The 21357-nt window shown below is 38.4% G+C and overlaps 1 protein-coding gene and 1 long non-coding RNA gene across 2 annotated transcripts; one reads left to right on the top strand and one right to left on the bottom strand.

Annotated features, from left to right (window-relative positions):
* The first annotated feature begins 344 nt into the window (after positions 1–344).
* LOC131404632 (interferon-activable protein 203-like) lies at positions 345–13405 on the top strand. The gene is made up of 7 exons (XM_058539542.1): positions 345–589; positions 1492–1628; positions 2308–2427; positions 7847–8014; positions 9466–9885; positions 11532–11720; positions 13165–13405. The coding sequence occupies exons 1-7, from the start codon at positions 394–396 to the stop codon at positions 13207–13209; spliced, it is 1275 nt and encodes a 424-aa protein (XP_058395525.1). The 5' UTR covers positions 345–393; the 3' UTR covers positions 13210–13405.
* Positions 13406–15916: 2511 nt separating this feature from the next.
* On the bottom strand, positions 15917–19922 carry LOC131404633 (uncharacterized). The gene is made up of 3 exons (XR_009219820.1): positions 19775–19922; positions 17791–18514; positions 15917–16131 (listed from the first exon to the last, which is right to left on the bottom strand). It is a non-coding gene; the product is annotated as an uncharacterized LOC131404633 (long non-coding RNA).
* Between the last annotated feature and the right edge of the window lie 1435 nt (positions 19923–21357).

Here is a 21357-nt window from a genome sequence, read left to right on the forward strand (position 1 = left end):
AACCAGGGACTTTGACGCTACGCGGTCCATACTCTACACAATTGCCTGTTTCCAGACCTTTTTCTACCACACTCACCTCCAACCCAACTCAACTATCATCAGTCAAAGGGCAGAATATTTTAGAAGTTCCAAATCAGGCAGTGCACAACCCATTTTCCATGATAACATCTGGTAATTAAGTCCCTCTTTGTCACACACACCCGTGGACAACACCTTCACATGGACAACTCACTCACACAGACATTGATAGTCTTTTAAATTGTCTGTGTAAATGTGCAACACTGTGTGTTATATTTCTCTTGTAGGTCATCCATAACTTGAGAGATGGAGAATGAATGCAAGAAAATTGTTCTGCTTAAAGGATTGGAGCCCATCAGTGATTATCATTTCAGCATGGTTAAGTCTTTATTGGCCAGTGATTTACAACTGACTAGAAAAACTCAAAATAAATATAATAAAATTCAGATTGCTGACTTGATGGCAGAAAAGTTCCGAGGGACTGCCAGTGTTGAGAAACTAATAGAATTGTACAAAGACATAGACGAACTTAAAGATCGTGTCAAAATTCTTAAAAATGAGATATCAAAAGGTAATGCATGAGAATCCCTCACACTCTCTGCACCATCCTCAATATGGACAGAACCCAGACTTGTAGTTAACACATCCCTTTCCCAGTTTAGGACTCAGTAGCCATGGCACTGTTAGTCCTGCAGAGGTCAAGTTGGCAGCTTAGGGCATCACCTTTACTACAAAGAGGTCTAATGCATTTCAGAGGGTATATTTTGGGGATGAGGATGAAGCGATAAAGCAGGAGTTGAGGAGAAAGGCTGAGGCTTTCAGTGCATTAGAAGGGTTAGAAAACGACAAAAAAACTTTTAAAAAATGTGAGTTTTAAAAATATTTACATCAATTAAAATATATGCTCTATTAAAATATTTATTCCACCATTATTAGTAACAAATATGAGGCAGTAGTTAAATAAAAACCTACCTCTCAGAGATGTGAAGAACTTGTCTCTTATAAAACCAAAGGATTATAAAAACATATTTTAAAAATGCCAAGTCCGGCATCACCACTTTGTCACCTCACTAATTACATCATATTTCTTTTCTCTGGTTTCAGCAATTGAAACAGATCTTTTACAGAAGATGACTCACCATCAGCCGCATGAAAACTTTAGATTCTTAAAAGGAAAGTGTAGGATAAGTGGTTGGAAAAGGGTTTGACTGAGGTACATAGGAGTCCAGAGGACAGGACGGGTGTGCTCATTGCACATGGGATGAGAAAGGAACCATTAAGGAAGCATGAGACAGTGCTCGTCCCTGTGTTATCTCTACTGGCCACCTGTGCCCAGCCTGGTTAATGCAGTACAGGCAGACACAAGCATAAGTAGGCCCACAAGCAGGAGCTGAGAGGAAATAGTATTGAAAGGGCTTCAGCTGTCTTAGACCAGCTCCTTTGGATTTATTGTTTTCTCTTTTACTGCATCAGTTCTAATGAGATGGAAAGCAAGAGGAACAACCCCAGTGGAAAAAAGCAAGGAGGATAAACCCAGTACTGACGAATCTACAACCACCACAAGCAAAGGTTTTGGACCTGAATCAATCAATGATATGCCTATGTTGAAGGTAGGATGGCCAAGGTCCCACTGAAGAGGTTTCTTCTATGGCTCTTCTATTTATTACCTTCCTATGAACACTTAGTTCTTTATTCATTTCTCAACATGAAAATAGAAGAGTCAGAGAAAAAGAGATTCCAGGGGCAGAGTGAAAATGAGGTTCAGAGTGAAAATGAGGTTCATTAATAGTTCCTGGTCACCCATTATGTTTCAGAAATACTCTGCACTTTACTTTATGTAATATAATTCCCCATGATGAAATATGAAATCCTGACCCCTCTTTTAGATATGAACTAAAATGGCAATCAGATTAGGTAAACAGCTTCCCAAAGGCTACTCAGAGAGGCTAAATTCAAACTTAGATTTCCTAAATCTGAGTTCACTGCTCCTGTCATCACCACAGAGGTGAGTAAAGGAGTGACAGGTATAAAATCTACCCCACCATTTATATGAAGCAATCATATATGTGCACTGCTTACCTTCTGGCTACTTCTTCAGAATGTGGACTGTATGTAGCTCCCTGGAGTTCTCAAAGACAAAAATTTTAGTATATTAGAGCCTAGTAATGAAAGCTGATATGTTTAGTGGCAGAAATGTGTTTCATCTAATGCTGAAAACAATCAGGAAAAAAAATCTACTTTCAGAAAAAGAAAAACAGAACCACAAAAACTGATGAATCTAAGTTGCAGCTACCCCAGGAACAGAGTCAGCTTGCAGAACCTTCGGTAACCAGCACACAGTCAGCTGAGAGCCTTCCCCAGACTCCTCAGATGCCTCCACCAGCCCCGTCCAGCAGTTCATCAACCAAGGTACCATCTTCCCATTCCCAATATTTGTCCCTCCTTACAACATATTACAGAGATCATCATGACCTTGAAAGAGCTTCTCAGTAATCCCTCATTAGATACGATTTCTTTACATTGTAAAATGAGTCGTTAATTTATCAATATAGATATCGATATCTCAGTGTATTATAAGTCCATTGCTTCTGCAAGGTGTGAGTTTATGAAATAATTCTTGATCTCAAGAGGGTTACTGTCTTGTGTTGGTCCAGAAAGAGGGTATGGAGGGTAGCCAGACAATTATAGATGAAAATACAGTATGTTTATCCCCTACATTCTAATTTCCTTTCATCCTTTCTCCTTACCCATACCTCTGGATTAATTTTCAGTATTTTACGTTCCTTCACATGTCAGGAGTTTTGGCATATGCTGTTTCCATGATTTGGAATTCATTATTCCAGTCTCTTCACTGGCCCAAATATATTCCACCTTCAGGTGCCAGACTGAATCCCTTCCTCAGGCAAGTCCTCACTGATACTCACATTCCCAAAAAGAGATCAGATATTCACATTGTTTGCCTTCACGTGGCCCTTTACTATTCCTTTGTAGTACTTATCACAACTATAATAAATCTACATCTTTCTTCTCTACTAGACTATAAGCTCAGATTATAGGTACCCTTTCCCAGGGGAAGACGAGACAGGGGTGGGAGAAAGTGAGTACATATCTCATGCATCAACTCCTATCCCAACCTGCCTTTTGTTTTTCCCTGTGGTTGCATGCCACACTGCACAATGAAGCTTGTATCTGAGGTGAATGGGCAGGGAAAGATTGCCCCAAGACAACATAAAGGGTAGGCAAGAGCAGAATTTAAATCGCTATTCTCTAATACAGTTTCTCAACCAAGATCCATGCTGCCCTCAGGGTACCTCCCCACCACCACCCCACACACACCACTTGAAGAAAAACTTCCTTTATAAAGGGACTCTCAATTTTTGGTTTTGTTTTCTTGTTGTTAGTTCCAAGAACCCACATTTCTGCTGATAATCTCTCCCAAAAGATAGGAGAGATGGATTTCTAGGAGCCTGAAGAGCAGATGTCAGGAAGCTATTTGTATATTTGCTTGATGAGAAAGTCATAGTTAATAACCATCTATAAGCACAGTCAACATTGTGCTGAGATTAGCGTCCGTTATAACCTGGGAAGGTTACTTACCAAAACAATAACCCTTAGAGTTATGCATGACCAAGTTGGCTTAGGCCAGCGTACTGCAGATGTAGAATCTGGATTCCATCCCAAACCAATGAAATTTCATCTGAGCTTTTAATATTTGCAGAGTGAAATTTGTAATCCTTATTGAGGTGGGAGAGAGTAGGTAGTACAGGTATCTGAACGTGTGCCATTATTCCAGAGAAAATTGATAAGTTAATATCCTGTTTAAAAAAGAAAGACAAAAAAGAGTTACATGTTGTGTTCTTTGTGATTTTGAAAATTATTATCCAGAAATAGGGAAAAACATCTAATTTTCTCCAGAAAAGGAATGACATAACCACCAAAACTAATAACACAAAAATGAAGATGCTATCCCAAGAACAGAGTGGGCTTCCAGAAACCTCAGAAACAAGTTCATGCCCAACTGAGAGCTGTCCCCAAATTCTCATATGCTTCCACCAGCCCCATCCAGGAGTTCCTCAACCAAGGTACCCACTTCCTGTTCCCATTCCTTGTACCTCCACACAATGTAAGTACAAGGATTATCATAATCTTGGAAGAGCTTCCCATCTAACCTCCCACAATACACAATTCAATTATTAAATATAATCACTCATTCATTTATCAGTGTATAATTTGAGATCCTACTAGATTCTAATTCCTTTGCTATTTACAAGGCACATGTTTATGAAATAATCTTTGATTTTAAGAGGGTTGCTTTCTTGGGTTGAGTAGAGATAGAGGGGGAAGGTGACCAGGCAAGCAGAGATGAATGTGACTGTGTTCATCCCCTTTCCTTTCTTCCTTTTCCCCTTTGTTCACTGACCATACTACAGGATTTATTTTCAAAATTTCTTGCTCCAACCCATGTCAGATGTGACATATACTCATTTTTTGTTTGGTATCATTCGTCCTGGTTGACCACTGGTTCAAGTGTCTTCAACCTTCAGGTGCAAACCTGAATATCTGCCTCAGGCAGGTCCACATTAATGCCCACCACCCAGAATGCGTTAGATATTCCCATTGTTTGCTTTCACTGGTCCCTTTATTTTTCCATTTTAGCATTTATCACCACTGTAAGAAGTGTACCTTTTTCTTCCTTACTAGACTATAACCTCAGATTATAGGTACCATTTCCCTGGGAAAGACAAGACCGAGGTGGAAGTGTGAGGGCGCACATCCATGCATCAACTCCTTTCCTAGTATGTCTTTTGTTCTGCCTGGTATGACCCCTGTGGTTACCTGCACAAAGGAGTACAATGCCTATTTCTGCAGTGAATAGGTAGGCAACTTGAGGAATAGGCAAAAGCAGCATTTAAATCATGATTCTCTAATATAGTTTAGCACTCAACCCAAGAGCTACTCTCTGACCCAGGCTGAAAGCCCCCAACACCATCCCACAGATGGCAGTTGAAGCCAGACTTCCTATAGGCAAGATTTCTCAAGTTTTGTTTTATTATTATTGTTATTACTGTTAGCTTCAATAATTCATAATTCCCTCTATAGTCTCTCCGGTTTTTATTTGTGGGACAGAGGTAGCAATCTTTGTTGCCTCTAGGCCCAGGTGGCCATTGTCTAGGCATTGAAACTTAAGGTCCATTGTCTCTCTGCTATGACAATGACATATGTGGACATCTCAAGAGAACTCTCTTTCTGTGCATATAGGCTTGGAAGTGACACTTTCTAAGGTCCCATCTGCCTAAATACATGACATAGTCATTTCTACTCCCATAAAAATCATTATGGCTTCCTTGAAACATCCTTTAAGCATTAGAATCTCAGGGAAGCTCATCTGTGTCCTCAGCCTCATACACCTAAACACACCATATAGTCATTTCTTCTTGGGGTTTAGCCACCTCCATAGGAAGCCTGCAAAAAGGGTGTCTGACCACTCCATGATTCATCAAATGAGCAGGAAAGCCTTGTCCTTATTCATCATGGAGTCTCCTAACTATTTTCTCTATAATATGCACTCTGTTTGCTTTTGGGATTCAAAACCAGGAGGAGACTAATATTATCTTTGATTCCTCCTGCTTGTTTCCTACAAAGTAAATAGTACAGAATGGCATGTTCAAGAACAGGAAGGGGTGGTGAAGGATATAATCTGAAGGAAAAAATTCAATTACCATTTTTAAACAGTATCCAACCAAATAGTATATTTTAGGCATCTAAATCCTACTTTCATGATGGAAGCTGTTGGTTTAACTAATTTTGAAAGATGCTCAAGGTGCTTTTGTCAATGAAATTAAATTACTACATGTGTAAAACATCTGTAGAGGAGGACGAAATATTCCTCTACCCTTCTAGGTTCTTCTGGCTGATCTAAGAATTAAATTGACATGAGACAGAATAACAGGCGAAAATCAAGCAACTTTAACAACATGTATGCATGGGATAAACCCCGGAAAACTGAGTGACTCACCAAAATGGCCAAAGCCATCATCTTAAATACCATCTTCAGCTAAAGCCAAAAGAGGATTTTCAGGGTAGTAGTTTGGGACTTCAAAGGGGAGGAAGGTAATCATTCACGTGAAGATGGAAAAGCAAATGTTCGGTTAACAAATGTTTGCCATGCCTTGCAAAGACAATGAGACAAGGAGAAGACTTTGATCAAACGGGCCTTTCTAGGTTCCTCTCCACTACCACAATAGTTATCTATAGTATTAGTTCCTTCTGAAACTGGTCTTCTATCTTAAATGCTTTTACACGATTGGAGGGAAGAACAAAGTTTCTTCCTGAGTCTTTTGTTCCTAAAAATAACCAAGCCAAAGAGACTCATTTTGAGGTAACAAATTCTGTACCCTTACATGTCTATGGATCAGAGCATAAATACAAACCCCTGCATTGACCATGAAACAATAATAACAATCTTGATACTTCAATATAGTGAGCATTTAGTGGTGCTGGACTCTAAAACCTGTGATCTTTGTGTACATTATGTCATTTATTCCTTACAATACCACATGAGGGTGCTGTTGTTAGTCCCATTTCACATAAGAGAAAACTGAAGGTCATAGAGGTTAAAAATGTTTTCCAAGATCACACAGAGAGTGAATTGTAGAGCCAGGATTCAAATCCAGCCTTTGAATTCTACAATTTGAGCATTTAGTGGCATATAATTATTCCAGAGTCAGAATACAGATTTTACCGTATCTGGAATTTATTTTTAAAAATTTATCATTAGACAGTGTTATGTCTTGGGTTTGTCTCCATAACCTAGGCTCTGTAAGCCTAATGAGGAATGAGGTGCCACGGTGGTCAGAGAGTGTCCTAATCAGAAAGCTGCATGACAGAGGGAGGTATTTCAAGCAGCTTCCTCATCTACAGCTTTATCAACAAGTGACACTTTATGAATTAGACAAATGAATGCTAGAAGAGGTAAGGACTGTGATAAATTTATATTGGATTAGAACACTAGAAATGGGCTTTCCTTAGTGAACTCGAAGATACGCAAGATAAATGATTTTAGAGACACTTGTGGCTCTTGCTTAAGCAATTATAAAAACCCAGGTACTGGGGATGCCTGGGTGAAATCTTGAATGGGTCTGTTTCTGGTTGAGAACTCAGAAGGATTTGGTTGCCTGATGACTACATAGAGAGCAGAATCCCACCTCTAGAATTATGAATTTGAGGGAATTTCTCTAGTATGGTGATAAACAAAGCTTTCAGACAGTTGGAGACTTGGTTCCCTTGACCTGGAGAACAGATGATAGAAACTGATTTGGTTATTTGGTAAATATACAAGGTAGTAAAAGACTTTTAGTTAATAAAACATCCATAGGTGCAGCTGATGCTGTTCTGAGACTTGCTTCCATTATAAGCCTGGTAGGATTTTCAACCAATACATAACTCCAAGTGTTATCTTGATGAAGTTGACATAGGGCTGTTTGCCAGTAGAGGTAAAGCCAGAATTCCATAACAGACTAATGAAAGTTCAATTACTTGAGGTTTTAACATTTGCAGAGTGAAGTTAGTAATCCTGACTGGGTTCCAAGCTGGGAAGGTGTTGGGGATATCTGAAGATGTGCTATTATTCCAGAGAAAATTGTAGGAGTGAAGATCCTCTCCTATGTCTGTGTGTGTGTGTGTGTGTGTGTGTGTGTGTGCGTGTGTGTGAGAGACAGACAGACAGACAGGCAGAGAGACAGAAAGAGACCATGAGTAGGAGAATGTTGTGGTTCACTTGATATTGAAAATCATTAATCAGGGAAAAAAAATATATATTTTGCTTCAGAAAAGGAAACACATCACCAATAAAACTGAGGAATCCAAGAGGATGAAACTGTTCCAAGAGCAGAGTCAGCTTCCAGAATCTTCAACAACCAGCACATGCCCAACTGAGGGCTGTCTCCAAACTCCTCAGAAGCCAGCACCAACCCCATCCAGCAGTTCCTTAACCAAGGTACCAGCTTCCTGTTTCCAATATCTCCACTTCCTGCAATATAATGACAGGGATCAGTAGAACCATGAAAGAGCTTCTCACTAATCCCCTACTATATACAATTCTTTCTTTAATTAAATCACACAATTTTTGTTAAATATATATTTTGAGATGAGATTGTACCCTATATGTGAACTCCAACTCTTATTAGGCACCACCCTCTGTATTAGGATAATCTATGACCCAGTGGGTACCTAATCATCCCTAGTCTCTACTGGGTATAATTAGCCCTTTATTCGTTTAATTTTATTTTTGTATTTCTCTCAATACACAGTGAAAGACGCAGCTCAGGGTGGAATAGGGTGGAGAAATACAGAGCCAGCCAAAGCAATATCACCAATTCTTACTCTTTCATATTTTTTTGCTGAGGAAGATTCGCCGTGAGCTAACGTCTGTGACAATCTTCCTCTGTTTTGTATGTGAGCCACCATAGCGTGGGCACGTACAAATGGTGTAGATCCATGCCTGGGAACCAAACCTGGGCTGACGAAGCAGAACACACCAGACTTACCCACTAGGTCATGGGTCGGCACCCCTCTTTCATTTTTCATTTCATAAATAATATCATCTTAGAAAATTTAGGATGTGTAGATGCATAGAAAAAGTAATTAAATTTTAACTTTTTGAAATCTCTCCTCTATCAAATGCTACATTTTGGTAAATACTCTTTCTGATTTTACCTTTTCTTATTTATATACAAAGAATATCATTCTGTCCCAATTTGGATCACATTACACACATTTTTCTATAGCTATGAGCCTCTATCCAGGACATTTTCAAATTAGGGAAGGTCATGGGATACTTCCAGTGAGTGTTTTACTAACACTTTCCCAACACAGCACTGCTTTTTTGGAAAGGGGTTTTGTGATTTGGGTCTTTAAATTGTCACCTCGACCTGGATCATTTTCAGATGAAATCAATGGTTTCTGACTGGAGGGAAGCATTCTTCACTCTCAGTGATACTAAGGATGACTTATTTTCCTCCCCATTTATATCTTACTTTGCTCACTAAAATGAGTTGATGGGATAAATTAAGATTGTTTTTCATCTGCATCTCTATTAGGATTCACTACACAATGGCATTGCTATTGCACACTGCCCCTATACTCTACATAGCTCTTCCTAGGAGAAATACTTTTTTTCTTGGGTTAAATCTTTTTGAAGAAAAATATTCTTCCTTGCAAACTTATACAAAATGAAGAAAAGAAATAATATTGCTGTTTAAATCTTCTCCATTTCTTCTATCAGCTAAGTTATGTCATGTCGGCCATATTTGTCTAGTTTTTTTACAAGTTCATCCAATTAGGGTGTTCCTTGAGGCTCAACATCGAGCCTGAGAAGGTTCTCACTAGAGAATATTTCTGTATTCCCTTTCTAAATGCTTTCCGGTTTTGGTGTGTACGTTTAAGTAGAAACCAAGATTGAAGGCTGTACCTAAAGAAGCTTCCAAAGAGGAGAATTTCCAGAGCGGCCCCAAAGAAGTGATGGTACTGAAAGCCACAGAACCATTTACATATGCCGTCAGCGAAGGGGAGAGAAAGATGTTTCATGCCACAGTGGCTACTGAGAGTGAATTCTTCCAAGTGAAGGTGTTTGATGTCAGCTTGAAGGAGAAGTTCATCCCAAAGAAAGTCATTGCCATATCAGATTATATTGGCCGCAGTGGGTTCCTGGAGGTCTACAATGTCTCACGTGTGTCTGATGTTAATGCTGACCGAAAGATGGAGGTCTCAAAGCGACTCATTACAAATGCTACTTCCACTCCTAAAATCATTCATCTGTACTCGCAAGCTCCAGGAACATTTGTGAATGGAGTGTATCAGGTGCATAAGGTAAGCCCACACCATTATTTTGTAATATTTCTTCTGCAGGCCCAGAATTTAAAAGTCTTAACTTGCCATTTGGAGCTTGATTAATGTGCCAAACATGGAAATTTAGGACACTCCTGTCCAGGGATTGTTAGGTGGAGTCCTCTCATTTCAGCACATGGGAGAGAGACTCTCTGAACATTCCTTTTCCCACCATGACAACTTGCAAGTTCTTTGGAAAGAGATTCGGCAGAAACCTTGGCATTTTTTCAGCTATGATTATCCGTTGATAGTCAACCTGCTCCAGGACAGTGCAGACTTTATATCAAGAGACAAATCCTTATGATTTTGTTTCTTTCAGTTCTGCCTCATCTGTTTCAGTGACAGCTTGACTTACTTGTGAATAAAGAATTGCCCTCTCAAGCTTGAATTCCGGTTGTGACAACCAGACTAAGAAGTCAATAGACTACTGTGCCCTAGAATGCTGCTGTTTCCAACAAATACCTAAAGTGCTCTTACCTCTTCACATTCATTCATCAAAAAATTGTTGAGCAAGGGGTCCACCTAGTGGCGCAGTGGTTAAGTTTGCGCACTGTACTTCAGCGGCCAGGGGTTTCCAGATCAGAATCCCCGGCAGGGATCTGTGCACCACTTATCAAGCCATGCTGTGGTAGACATCCCACATATAAAGTAGAAGAAGATGGACATGGATGCTAGCCCAGGGCCAATCTTCCTCAGCAAAAAGAGGAGGATTGCCAAAAGATGTTCGCTCAGGGCTAATCTTCCTCACCAAATATATATATATATATATATATATATGAAAAAATTCTTGAGCAATTGAATTTGGCATTAACTAATAAGAAATATGGATATTGAAGAGAATAGAGCAATCAATTTAATGTAAATTTATAAATATGGACAATGAAAAAAGAATGTTGATGAATTCTAAGAATTAGGGTTATATTTCAGTCTAAACATAGGAAATCTAAGCTTAGCTGACGGAAATTTTTATATGAAGTATTGTTTCATATTCGCTTGTATACGTCTTCTAGGGTGGCTCTTTATCCCTGTTGTTTTCTGCACACTCTGTTTAAATGGCTGTGCACACCTATGCATTTGTAGAATTAGTGAATAAAGTAAATGAGATAGAAACTAGAATCATGGGACTAGATAATCTAGATTCAAGATTTGGGCCTGTTGGAAAAGAATGAATAAATGCAGAAGATAGAAGAAAGTATTACATATTGATATAGCAATCTACTGAATGAAGACTTGCAACAATCTTTATCACACTGATAATGAAGCATGAAAGGGCTTTCTTCTCTGTTCTCAGGCACCAAAGAAACCTGTATAGGTTATCATATCTGACTGTATTCAAGTTCCTTAAGAAATATCAGCTATTCTGAGATGGAAGCAGGAAAAATTAGGAAGTAATGAATTTTTTTAGAAGAACCAGGCAAATAAAGACCTAAAAGAAGGAAAGGTAGACACAAGATTCAAAAGGGGGAGTTTTCTGGACGAGATATCTTAAGCTATTTGGTACCTGTAATACTGGACTTACAGCTCATATTAACCTGTCAGAGACAAAAGTTTCCACTAATCCCTGTATTTCTCACAGATATGGAAACCTGATCCAGTTCTCAAAAGATGGATGCTAATTTTCTTTGCAGAAAAGAATGTGGAATAATTTCCTATATTACGAAATACAAGATAATACAGGGAAGATGGAAGTCATGGTGTATGGACGACTGGCCAAAATCAACTGCGAGGAAGGAGATAAACTTAACCTCATTTGCTTTGAATTGGCATTAGGTGAGAGTAAGAGGCAGCTGAGATCTGTAATTCACAGTTTCATCAAGGTAAGATCTCCTGGGTAACATCATTCTTCTAAAGTAGAATTAAAAAAAAATCTAGACTGCTGCTATTATACAGACAATCCATCGGGGCTAAAAGAACCAATCCTTGCCCTTTTGAATATAAACTGTCTTTTCATCATTCTTTTTTAAATAAAGAAGCATATCTTTCATCATATTGAAGAGAGAAACTTCAGAGAGGCATTCAAAAGATATGATACTTAAGCTAAATATTATAGAATTGGTTGATTCTATCAAAATGGAGATTATTTAGTAAATTTGGGCTTCATTAAGGCAGATTTGTTTCAAATACTGGTCCTGTGATTTGCTGATTGGCTTAAACACTAGGAATCTCAGGTTCATCATCTATTAAATGGGGGAAATATCTTCCTTCTCAGAGGATGGTTAGCAGAGCTCCTACCAGATTACATGATCAAGGTTGCCCTTGAGCATCTCAGAACACAAAGTTACCTGCCTTTAGTGAGATAACTGCGTTTAGTGTTTGTTGCTGTTGGTCAACAACAAACAGAGGTGGTTGGTTCTACATGACAAAGTCCATACTACGTGTCACACACAGAAACACGCTCACACTCACCCTCACACACACACAGACTTGTATGGGATTCTTGGGACACTAACAAAGGCTAATACTGGAATGCAAACAGATCAGAGGCAAAGGCTGACATATCCAGGTACTCAGAAATGCACTTGCTCTTGGATCTTTCCAATTCTCAGGACCATCAATGAAACATTCCAACCCTTCCCTCACACCAGTGCACCAGGAATGCCTTTTGTACCTTTTCCCCACTTTTTTTTTTTTGTGTGAGGAAGATCAGCCCTGAGCTAACATCCATGCTAGTCCTCCTCTTTTTGCTGAGGAAGACCGGCTCTGAGCTAACATCTATTGCCAATCCTCCTCCTTTTTTTTTCCCACAAAGCCCCAGTAGATAGTTGTATGTCATAGTTGCACAACCTTCTAGTTGCTGTATGTGGGACTCGGCCTCAGCATGGCCTGACAAGCGGTGCGTTGGTGCGCGCCCGGGATCCGTACCCGGGCCGCCAGTAGCGGAGCACGCGCACTTAACTGCAAAGCCACAGGGCAGGCCCTCCTCCACTTTTCTTCTCAGTGAGAAGTTTCCCCTCAACTTGACATGGAATACACCTGCTCCTTCCTCTCCCCTGTTGTTCTCCACACCTCCTGCCTGTCCACATATACTCATGCTGGGTGTGAGTGAATATCTCATTTCCTGGCCCCAACCAAGAGGAGAGGTTGGTGACTCAATAAACAGGACATCATTAAATGAGATAGGTGAGAGTGAGAGAAGAGTGTTTTAGAAAGGAAGAGAGAAAGGGATGCAGCCTGTGGCAAAGAGAGGCAGTATGAGTGAAGGGAGAATTGTATGATCAGGTGCATCTCAACTGGTCTATCTTTATCTCTTTCTTCTTCAAGGTCATCAAGACCAGGAAAAGCAAGGACACAACTACTCAATGCTGATTCATATATGAAAACCTCACTAGATTTCTCCTTCTTAAAATGTGAATGCCATTAATAGTGATGATAATGGAGATAAGATTTAAGTACAAATATATATATATATATGTGTACACAGTACATATATATGTATGATATACAACAATATATATACCAGGTATTAATTCTTGGAAATGGGATGTAACAGGTGTTTTTCATTTTCTTTTTTATATTTTTCTGTACTATCTCAATGCCATATTTTCCATCTGTAATTTTTATAATTTGGAAAAAATTATAAACATCATTTATTTCTTTAATGCAGTGTTTCCCCAGGAGTCTAATTTATTGGTGAATTGCTTAAAAGCAAATAGTCTGTAGCCTGCAAAGCACGGTGGGGCACACAGGGCCCAAGGAATGTTTGCATTTATACTTTGGGTATGATCTTTACAGGATAAGACTCTGGTCAAGGATGGACATTTTGAAAAGGCTATGCTCTTTGCAAAGAAACGCAGCAAGGGGGCAGACAGCTGAAATGCAGTCTCTGCTTCAATTGCCAAGCCTTGTGTCCTAGGAGGGGGTACTTTAGCCCACAACAATCAATATCTTTTCACAATTGGTCTCCTGGAGGGGACATAATTGGGCAATTTGTCTGCAAAATAAGGCAGTTTCTCCTGATTAGCAGGAAAACACTAGCATATGTTGGAAGCAATTCCAGCCCTGTCTGATTTGAAATAACCGGTTCCACTCACTTACTCAAGTACCAAGAGCTCTGTAGCTCTCCAACCATATTTCCTCATCTCAGATTTCACGTATGTGGATTCCATCAGGAAGTTGCCCCGGGTAAAGACCTGTATTAGGCAAACACTGAAGAATAATGATCTCGCTTTAGAGTACAATGGCAGAAAGTAGACATCTAAAACTGAAATTTACAATACATTTAATGATCACATATTTGATACCTGGTGTTTTGCAATTATTTTGTGTCACTTAATCTTCATACTAGCTCTGGAGGGTTGATAGTGCTCTCCTTTTTATTCTCTTAATGAGAAAAACCATGAACAGAGAAGCTAAATCACTTTCCTAATGATTCAGGACAGTTCCATCATAACAAGAATTTCCTTCATGCTACTTGTCAACTCTTCCCCCAATTCCAAGCTCCTGGCAACCACTGATATAGTTTCTTAACTTACACTTTTGCCTTTTCCAGACATTCATAAAATGAAATTAAAAATATATATAGAATTTTGAGTCTGGCTTCTTTCACTTAGTGTAGTCCATTCAAGATTCATCCACGTAGTGGTGTGTACCAGTTTATTCCTTTTTATTGCTCTGTAAAATTTACTTGTGTGGATCCACCAAAATTTATTCATCCATTCCCCAAGTGAGGAACAATTGGGTTGTTTACAGTTTTGCATACTTATATTAAAATTGCTGTAAATATTCACATGCAGATTTTTGTGTGATCGCACGTTTCAGTTTTGCATACTTATATTAAAATTGCTGTAAATATTCACATGCAGATTTTTGTGTGATCGCACGTTTCCATTTCAATGGGCAAAAAACTTTTAGTGAGATTGATGGTTCATATAGTAAGTGTATGTTTAAATGTATAAGAAATTGCCAAATTGTTTTCTAAAGTAACTGTAACATTTTTTCATTCCCACCAACAATGTGTGAGAGTTTTAGTTGCTCTGCATCCTCCTCAGAATCTAGCATTGTAGGTGTATGTTACCTTAAAAAAATATCTGCCAAACTCTTTTGAAAAGTGGGGTACCATTTGACATTTCTGCCTGCATTTTATGACAGTTCTAGTACTTCTACATCCTCGTCAGCCCATGGTATGGTCAATCTTTTTAAATTTTACCCATTCTAATTGGTAGATAGTGGTATCTCGTAGTTTTAATTTGCATTTCCCTAAAGATGAATTTCATGATCCTCTTTTTATGTGCTTATTTGCCACCCATGTATCTTTTTTTTACCTATTTTTAAAATTCAGTTGTTTGTTCCCATATTATTGAGTTTTGAGAATTCTTTGAAAATTCTGGGTACAAGATCTTAACAGCTACATGACTAGCAAACATTAAATCCCAATCTATGGCTTGCCTTTGTGTGCCTTCGAGGTATCTCTTGAAGAGAAATTTTCATTTTGATGAAGTTTAAATTATCAAAAAATTTGTTCTCTGTAGATTGTGCTCTCTGTGTCATATCTAAGAAATATTTGCCTAAACCAACATCACAGAGATTTTCTCTTGTGTTTTCTTCTAGAAGTTTATAGTTTTAGGTTTTATACTTGTGTCAATGATCCATTTTGCATTAATTTTTGTATAGAGAGTGAGGTATAAATCAAGTTAATCATTTTATTGAAATGAGTGTCCAATTGTTCCAATACTATTTGTTGAAAAATTATCCTTTATTGAATTGTGCTTGTACTTTTGTAGAAAATCAATAAATTGCATATATGTGGCCTATTCTTGGACTCTCTACTGTGTTCCATTGGGTCTCGTAGACGCAAATAATCAATAATCAATCTATAAATCATAATTGGGATGAGTTTATTACATGAGCCTTTCTCAGGACCGTACAGCCTGAGAGAATGCCTTCACCAAAAGAGGAAGCTCTCTGAAGAAGTGAGGTGTACGCTGTGGTTATGCTGTCTTGGGACAAGGAACATACATCAAATATGACAGGAATATCTCTTGTTACCACAGTCATGAAGATGTTTTGCATCCTCAAGCAGGTCAGTGGTCACAAGATGATCACAGCAGGTCACAAGATGTACACAGTAGGTCAGTTTGACCCTTAGTTTCTGGGAAAGAATGATTACCTTGAACGAAATGCTGAAATGGAGGGAGGCATACATCCCCATCTTTAAAGACATCATTCTTTGCTTTGTAAATGTTTAAAGCAGGTGTACAATGCATGATTGACAGGCCACGTCAGGCCTTTCTGGAAAAACAAGGTCAGGCTGAATTAGTTTTAAACCAAATGGCTTTCTCATATAGCTCAGTATGTATACTTTTCTTATTGCTTTTCATTTATTCATCAGTTTATATGCCTATTCTTTCTCCAATATCACAAAATTATCTTATTATTTATATCCCTTTTATAAATATTTTGTATCATTGCCTTAGAGTTTAGAATATACATCTTTAATTAATCAGAATCTACCTTCAAATATTATCATGCTGCTTGACATGTTGCTGTGTAAGGACTTTCCAACACTATAATCCTAATTCCTCCCTCTCATATTTTGTGCTATCATTGTCAAATATTTTACTTTTATTTATTCTATAAACATACAATATATCACTAATATTTTTTTTTTCAGATTTTGGATTAGCAAACTATGAAGCCCCAGACCCCTACCCCTATCTTCTTAGCTCAGGACGTTATGTAAGCCTTAATTGCTGGGCTGTCTATGAGTCTCATATCTTTTATGGGACTCCTGTAGGTACACAATTACATTTGTTTTTCTCCTGTTAATCTGTCTTGTGTCAAATTAATTATTATACGAGCCAAAGAACCTAGGAGGGAAGAAGGGAAAACTATTCCTCCCCTACAGCAATCAAGGACAAGAAATGATTCACAATCAAGTCCAAGTCAAAAAGGAGCAGGGTATTGATCAGTTATCTAGAAGATTGATAGTATTTTAGGTTTAATTTAATGGACTAATGAATATATATTTATGCATGGTTGGCCAGATTGAAGGCTCATCACTAGGGTAAAGAACGTGTCCTTCTTATCCAAGGTCATTTTGGGCTTGAATTTTCCAGGAGGACAGATTCTCCTTATCAGTTCCCCTGCAACTAACCACAGACCAGAGTGCTTCTGTTAAGGCTCCTGGAGGAAAGGTCAGCAGGTTCCCTCTCTGTGGTTCCTCTGGTCCTTTCCTTGACCAGAAGAAGTAGTCACAGAAGGTTAGTTCCTCCGAGGCTCAGAGTCAAAATACTTTTTATTTCTCACTTTTTTTTTTGTGCTAGAAAATAATGTTTAATATTTCAAACTGAAAGAACTGCACTTTAGGAAAACATGCAATTCATTTTGCACGATTTTCAACATTATTTTCTCTTAAAGGTTTAAAAATAGAATTGTTGTCTATCAGTTTGACTTTATTAAAAACTAAGGGCTATATCTCACTTCTAATAAATTTCCTCATACTAACTCTGTCTTCTGTTTTCTTCTTTTAGTCGCAATTCCTTAATCTTGCCCTAGTTATTGGTCTTCCAGGTCAGTTAGTCTGGTTTATCACTCAGCTACAGTAATTTTGCATTCACAACAATAGTCACTTAAAATAAAGATCATATATATAAAATACAAAAATAACAGAGGGCAAACATTATTTGTGTATGAGGTAATTTCTTTTTCAGAAGCTACGAGGATAAAAGGAAGCTGAAGTAGGAATGTAACCGCATCTTGAGAATAAAAACCGTTTTAATGTATTTCAGTTTTGCCACAACAACTCTGTGGCTCTTTAATTTTTGGGAGTTTGTTTCAGTTTTTTCTATATAAGTAGACTTTGAAATGAATTTCTGAAGTCTCTTCAAGCTCATAGTGGAGAATAAGCTATTTTTGCTAATCACTATAAAATTGTATATAGAAACTTACCTTCTGGAGTACAAACAGCCCATTCAGAATTGTTCCAGGGGGTTGAGTTGGAAGCTTATTGATCTTTGGGATTTCAACATCTTTTATTTATATTTATTTATATTTATTTATTTATGTTTTTTTTTGAAGAAGATTGCCCCTGAGCTAACATCTTCTGTCGATCTTCCCCTTTTTCTTTTTTTCTCCCCAGAGCCCCAGTATGCAGTTGTATATCCTAATTGTAGGTCCTTCTAGTTCTTCTATGTGGGACGCCAACTCAGCGTGGCTTGAGGACTGGTGAGTAGGTCGGCGCCCTGGATCCAAACCAGTGAACCCCAGGCCACCAAAGCAGAACACGTGAACTTAACCACTGGGCCACCGGGCCAGCCTCTCAACAGCTTTTCTGATAAAGTGCTTTGGGACACTGATCTGTTGGTCAGATCTAACATCAACCATAGAGAGGCACTATTCACTTCCAGGAAATGAGTGCGCCAATAATATTTTGATGTTATAATTATTTTCTTTGGAGTGAATTTACGTTTTAGATCTTTGCTGAAAACTTTCACAGAAAAGAATTCACGCTCAGTAGCCACGCTAGCATGAAAGATCTCTTGCTTCCCTTCTCGGGTTTCAAATTTGAACGGCTTCATTTCATTCCTTTCACCACTGTGACTGTCACAGGGCCTTTCTTCAACCCTTCGTCCCAGATAGATTCCTCCTGGGCCGCCATCTGTTTCTGCTCAGGCTGAGGACAACAGAAGAAAGACAACAGCTTGAGTAAAGAAGGTACTATTGAGGGAATCTCACTTCACTCACGATGTTAAACCTCACAAAGCCAGCGATAGATAGATGGAATCAAAGAAAAAGACATATAAATGAGTTAGGAAGAAATTTGAGATTTAGAATTGTCTAGATAGAAAGAGAATGCAGAGGGAAGATTTCAAGTCTGGTGTTCAGATGAGACAGCATAAAAGGTTTTGGAGGCAGACTCCCTGATCTGAATCTTGGCTTTTCTTCTACATGTAAAGAGCCCACCAGATCTCTGAAGCCTTGCTAACTAAGGCAAACGAGTGAATCTCATTCTGTCTTCTTCTGTCAACTCCATTATGGCACAAGATATCCTTGTTCCTCCACCCAATACTGTCTTGAGTACTCATTTTACTCTGGTATAAAAGTAAAGGAGCTCAGTGGCCTGCACAGAGCTCCCCAAATTCCTAGAGATGGTCCTGTGTGTAATGAAATTACAGATTATGTTAAATGTGAGTAAAAGGAGTGAGGTACAGGGAGAATTAAAAAGGAGATCCTATAAGTGAGGTACAGAGATCCTATAAGTGAGGTACAGGGAGAATTAAAAAGGAGAATCAATTCTATGTTTAAGAATTTATCCTTAGAAATAATGAACTATGCACAAAACTTATACCAAAGAATTATATCTTGTTATTTGCAATTATAAAAAATTGAAATAATTTAAATATCCAAAATTAGGAAGTTAGTTAAATAAAATATGGCAAAGTCAGATAACAGAATACTATACTATACATATTAAAACTGCATTACAAGTATAATATGATAAAGTGTTATAATCGACCCCAAAAATGGAAAGGATACCAACAGAATAAATAACGTGTTTCTTTTTGGATAAATAAACAATTAATCACACACATAAACATATTAAAAGATATTTAGCAACATCAAATATAGCTATCTCTAGGCAATAGGATTATAGGTAACCCTTTTCTTAGTAGCTTTTCCAAAGTAACAGAGTTAAGAGAATTGGGGCAGTCTGTTTTAGAAGCAAATGCTACTTTTAAAAAGCAACTTGCTGTCCAGAGTCAAAGGGGAATAGAGAAAAAACAGAGGCATAGAAGGCCACGTGTAGGAATTTCTGAGAGGGATCTCTAATGGGACCTGGAGTGTGGGAAAATGCCTATCCATAAGGAGACCCTGATGGACAAGGCAACAGACTCTATTTGAAACAATTCAGGAAAATGTCAGCTTCACTTACGTCCATTCCAAGATTTCTTCTCTTTGGTATCACGTATCCATAGTTGAATAATGCATATTTCCATTACCGATGACCACAAGGCATCACTTATACCTGAATCTTGTCTCTCTGACAACACCAGAGGGTTCTGGGCTAAGCCCAGAGAGAGCGGCTGCTCTAGACAAAGAGAAGGTAGTAAATATAATCAGTTTTCTTACTTCAGACATCTATAAAATGCTATGATACCTGCCTCACAGGATATGAAATTGCATATGTGTGGTGAATTTCGTGGTGAGTCTCTCACATATTGCCTGCTGCTCCACTTCGAGACCAAAGTAATCCTTCTTACAGAAGCCAAGACCCTCTCCAGGCATTACTCTTGTCTGAAGAGGGCTGCCTCACCTTAGTCAATGAAGGTGTATAAAGGTCTCCCCCCTGCATCCAAATCATGACACTCTAACAGGCATTCCCAGATCCTGAGCTCCCCGTGAGGTTGGCTGAGGTCTTTGCTGCAACTGCATTGGAGTGGAAACTCTCCCTCTTTTCCCACTTCACCCCTCACAGGTACTAATCCTGAGGGCAATCTAAAATACACTTCCTGAAAACAACTGTCTATCCCAGAGTTTTCTCTTACAGAATCCAACCTGTAAAAATGTGTTGAAGTGACCAGGGCCTGACAGAGATTAGGAGCTATCAGTAGGTGTTTAATCTGATGAATCTGAAGCAATTTTTCTTTTTGTTACCTAGATACTCTTTTTATATTATAGCCTCACTATCTTTACTTGCATGCTATGAGATAAAGAACAGAGGGCTCCAATGTGGAAAATGGCAAGAACCGTGACTAGAGGAAGCTCTTACAAAGACCAAGCCACTGTACCTGCCCAAAGACCATACTGTACTTGAACAGTATGTTGCTCCATGACACTGTTTCTGGTAGCTGCAGAGGCTCCAGGGCTCATTTCAGTTTGACTTCTCTCTTTCACTAGCTTTGTTCCTTTTTTCCCTTTTTATTTCTTATCAACCTACTAAAAGTAAATAAATACACATTAACCCACCAGAGATGAGCATATGCAATTGAGAAAATTTAAATATCATTTTCTCTCAAGAATGAAATAAAATGTATCTTGAGTCAAAACCTGTTTTGGAACTTTGCTTACACACACACACACACACACACACACACACAAGTACAGGTGCATTAGCCTATTGTGGTGGTAGGTTAAATACCTTCAAAGATATGAAAACAGAAATATAATGATACATAAAGAGATTCTGCTGGGACAGTTGTGGGCTTGGTTATTATGAACAGACCTTGGCGTGAAAAACAAGTACAAAATGTGCAATAAGTTTATTTATGAGAATACTATTCACAAGCAGTAGGAAAACACCACGAAAGGAAAAAAAATCAATGAGCCAAGCTCCTCAAGAGAAAAGTAATGGTTGAAAAAAAAAGTAGACAACATAAGCAAACCCACATATGACAAGATTATGGAATTAGTGGTCATGGATTTTAAAATAACTACAATTGTCATGCTAAAGTAAAGGAATGATGCACAAAACAGTGAGAAAAATGAATCATTTCAACACAGAATTGCCGTCTGTAA

The sequence above is a fragment of the Diceros bicornis genome, chromosome 4 (genome assembly GCF_020826845.1).
Source record: "Diceros bicornis minor isolate mBicDic1 chromosome 4, mDicBic1.mat.cur, whole genome shotgun sequence".
Taxonomy (NCBI): Eukaryota; Metazoa; Chordata; class Mammalia; order Perissodactyla; family Rhinocerotidae; genus Diceros; species Diceros bicornis.

Bases quoted from the DNA above. Each gene is read 5' to 3' on its own strand.
- LOC131404632 (XM_058539542.1), top strand. From the start codon at position 394: ATGGTTAAGTCTTTATTGGCCAGTGATTTACAACTGACTAGAAAAACT. The intron at 1,629-2,307 runs GTAGGATGGCCA...TCTAAGTTGCAG, and splicing joins ATGATATGCCTATGTTGAAG to CTACCCCAGGAACAGAGTCA. The intron at 2,428-7,846 runs GTACCATCTTCC...ATTTTGCTTCAG, and splicing joins CCAGCAGTTCATCAACCAAG to AAAAGGAAACACATCACCAA.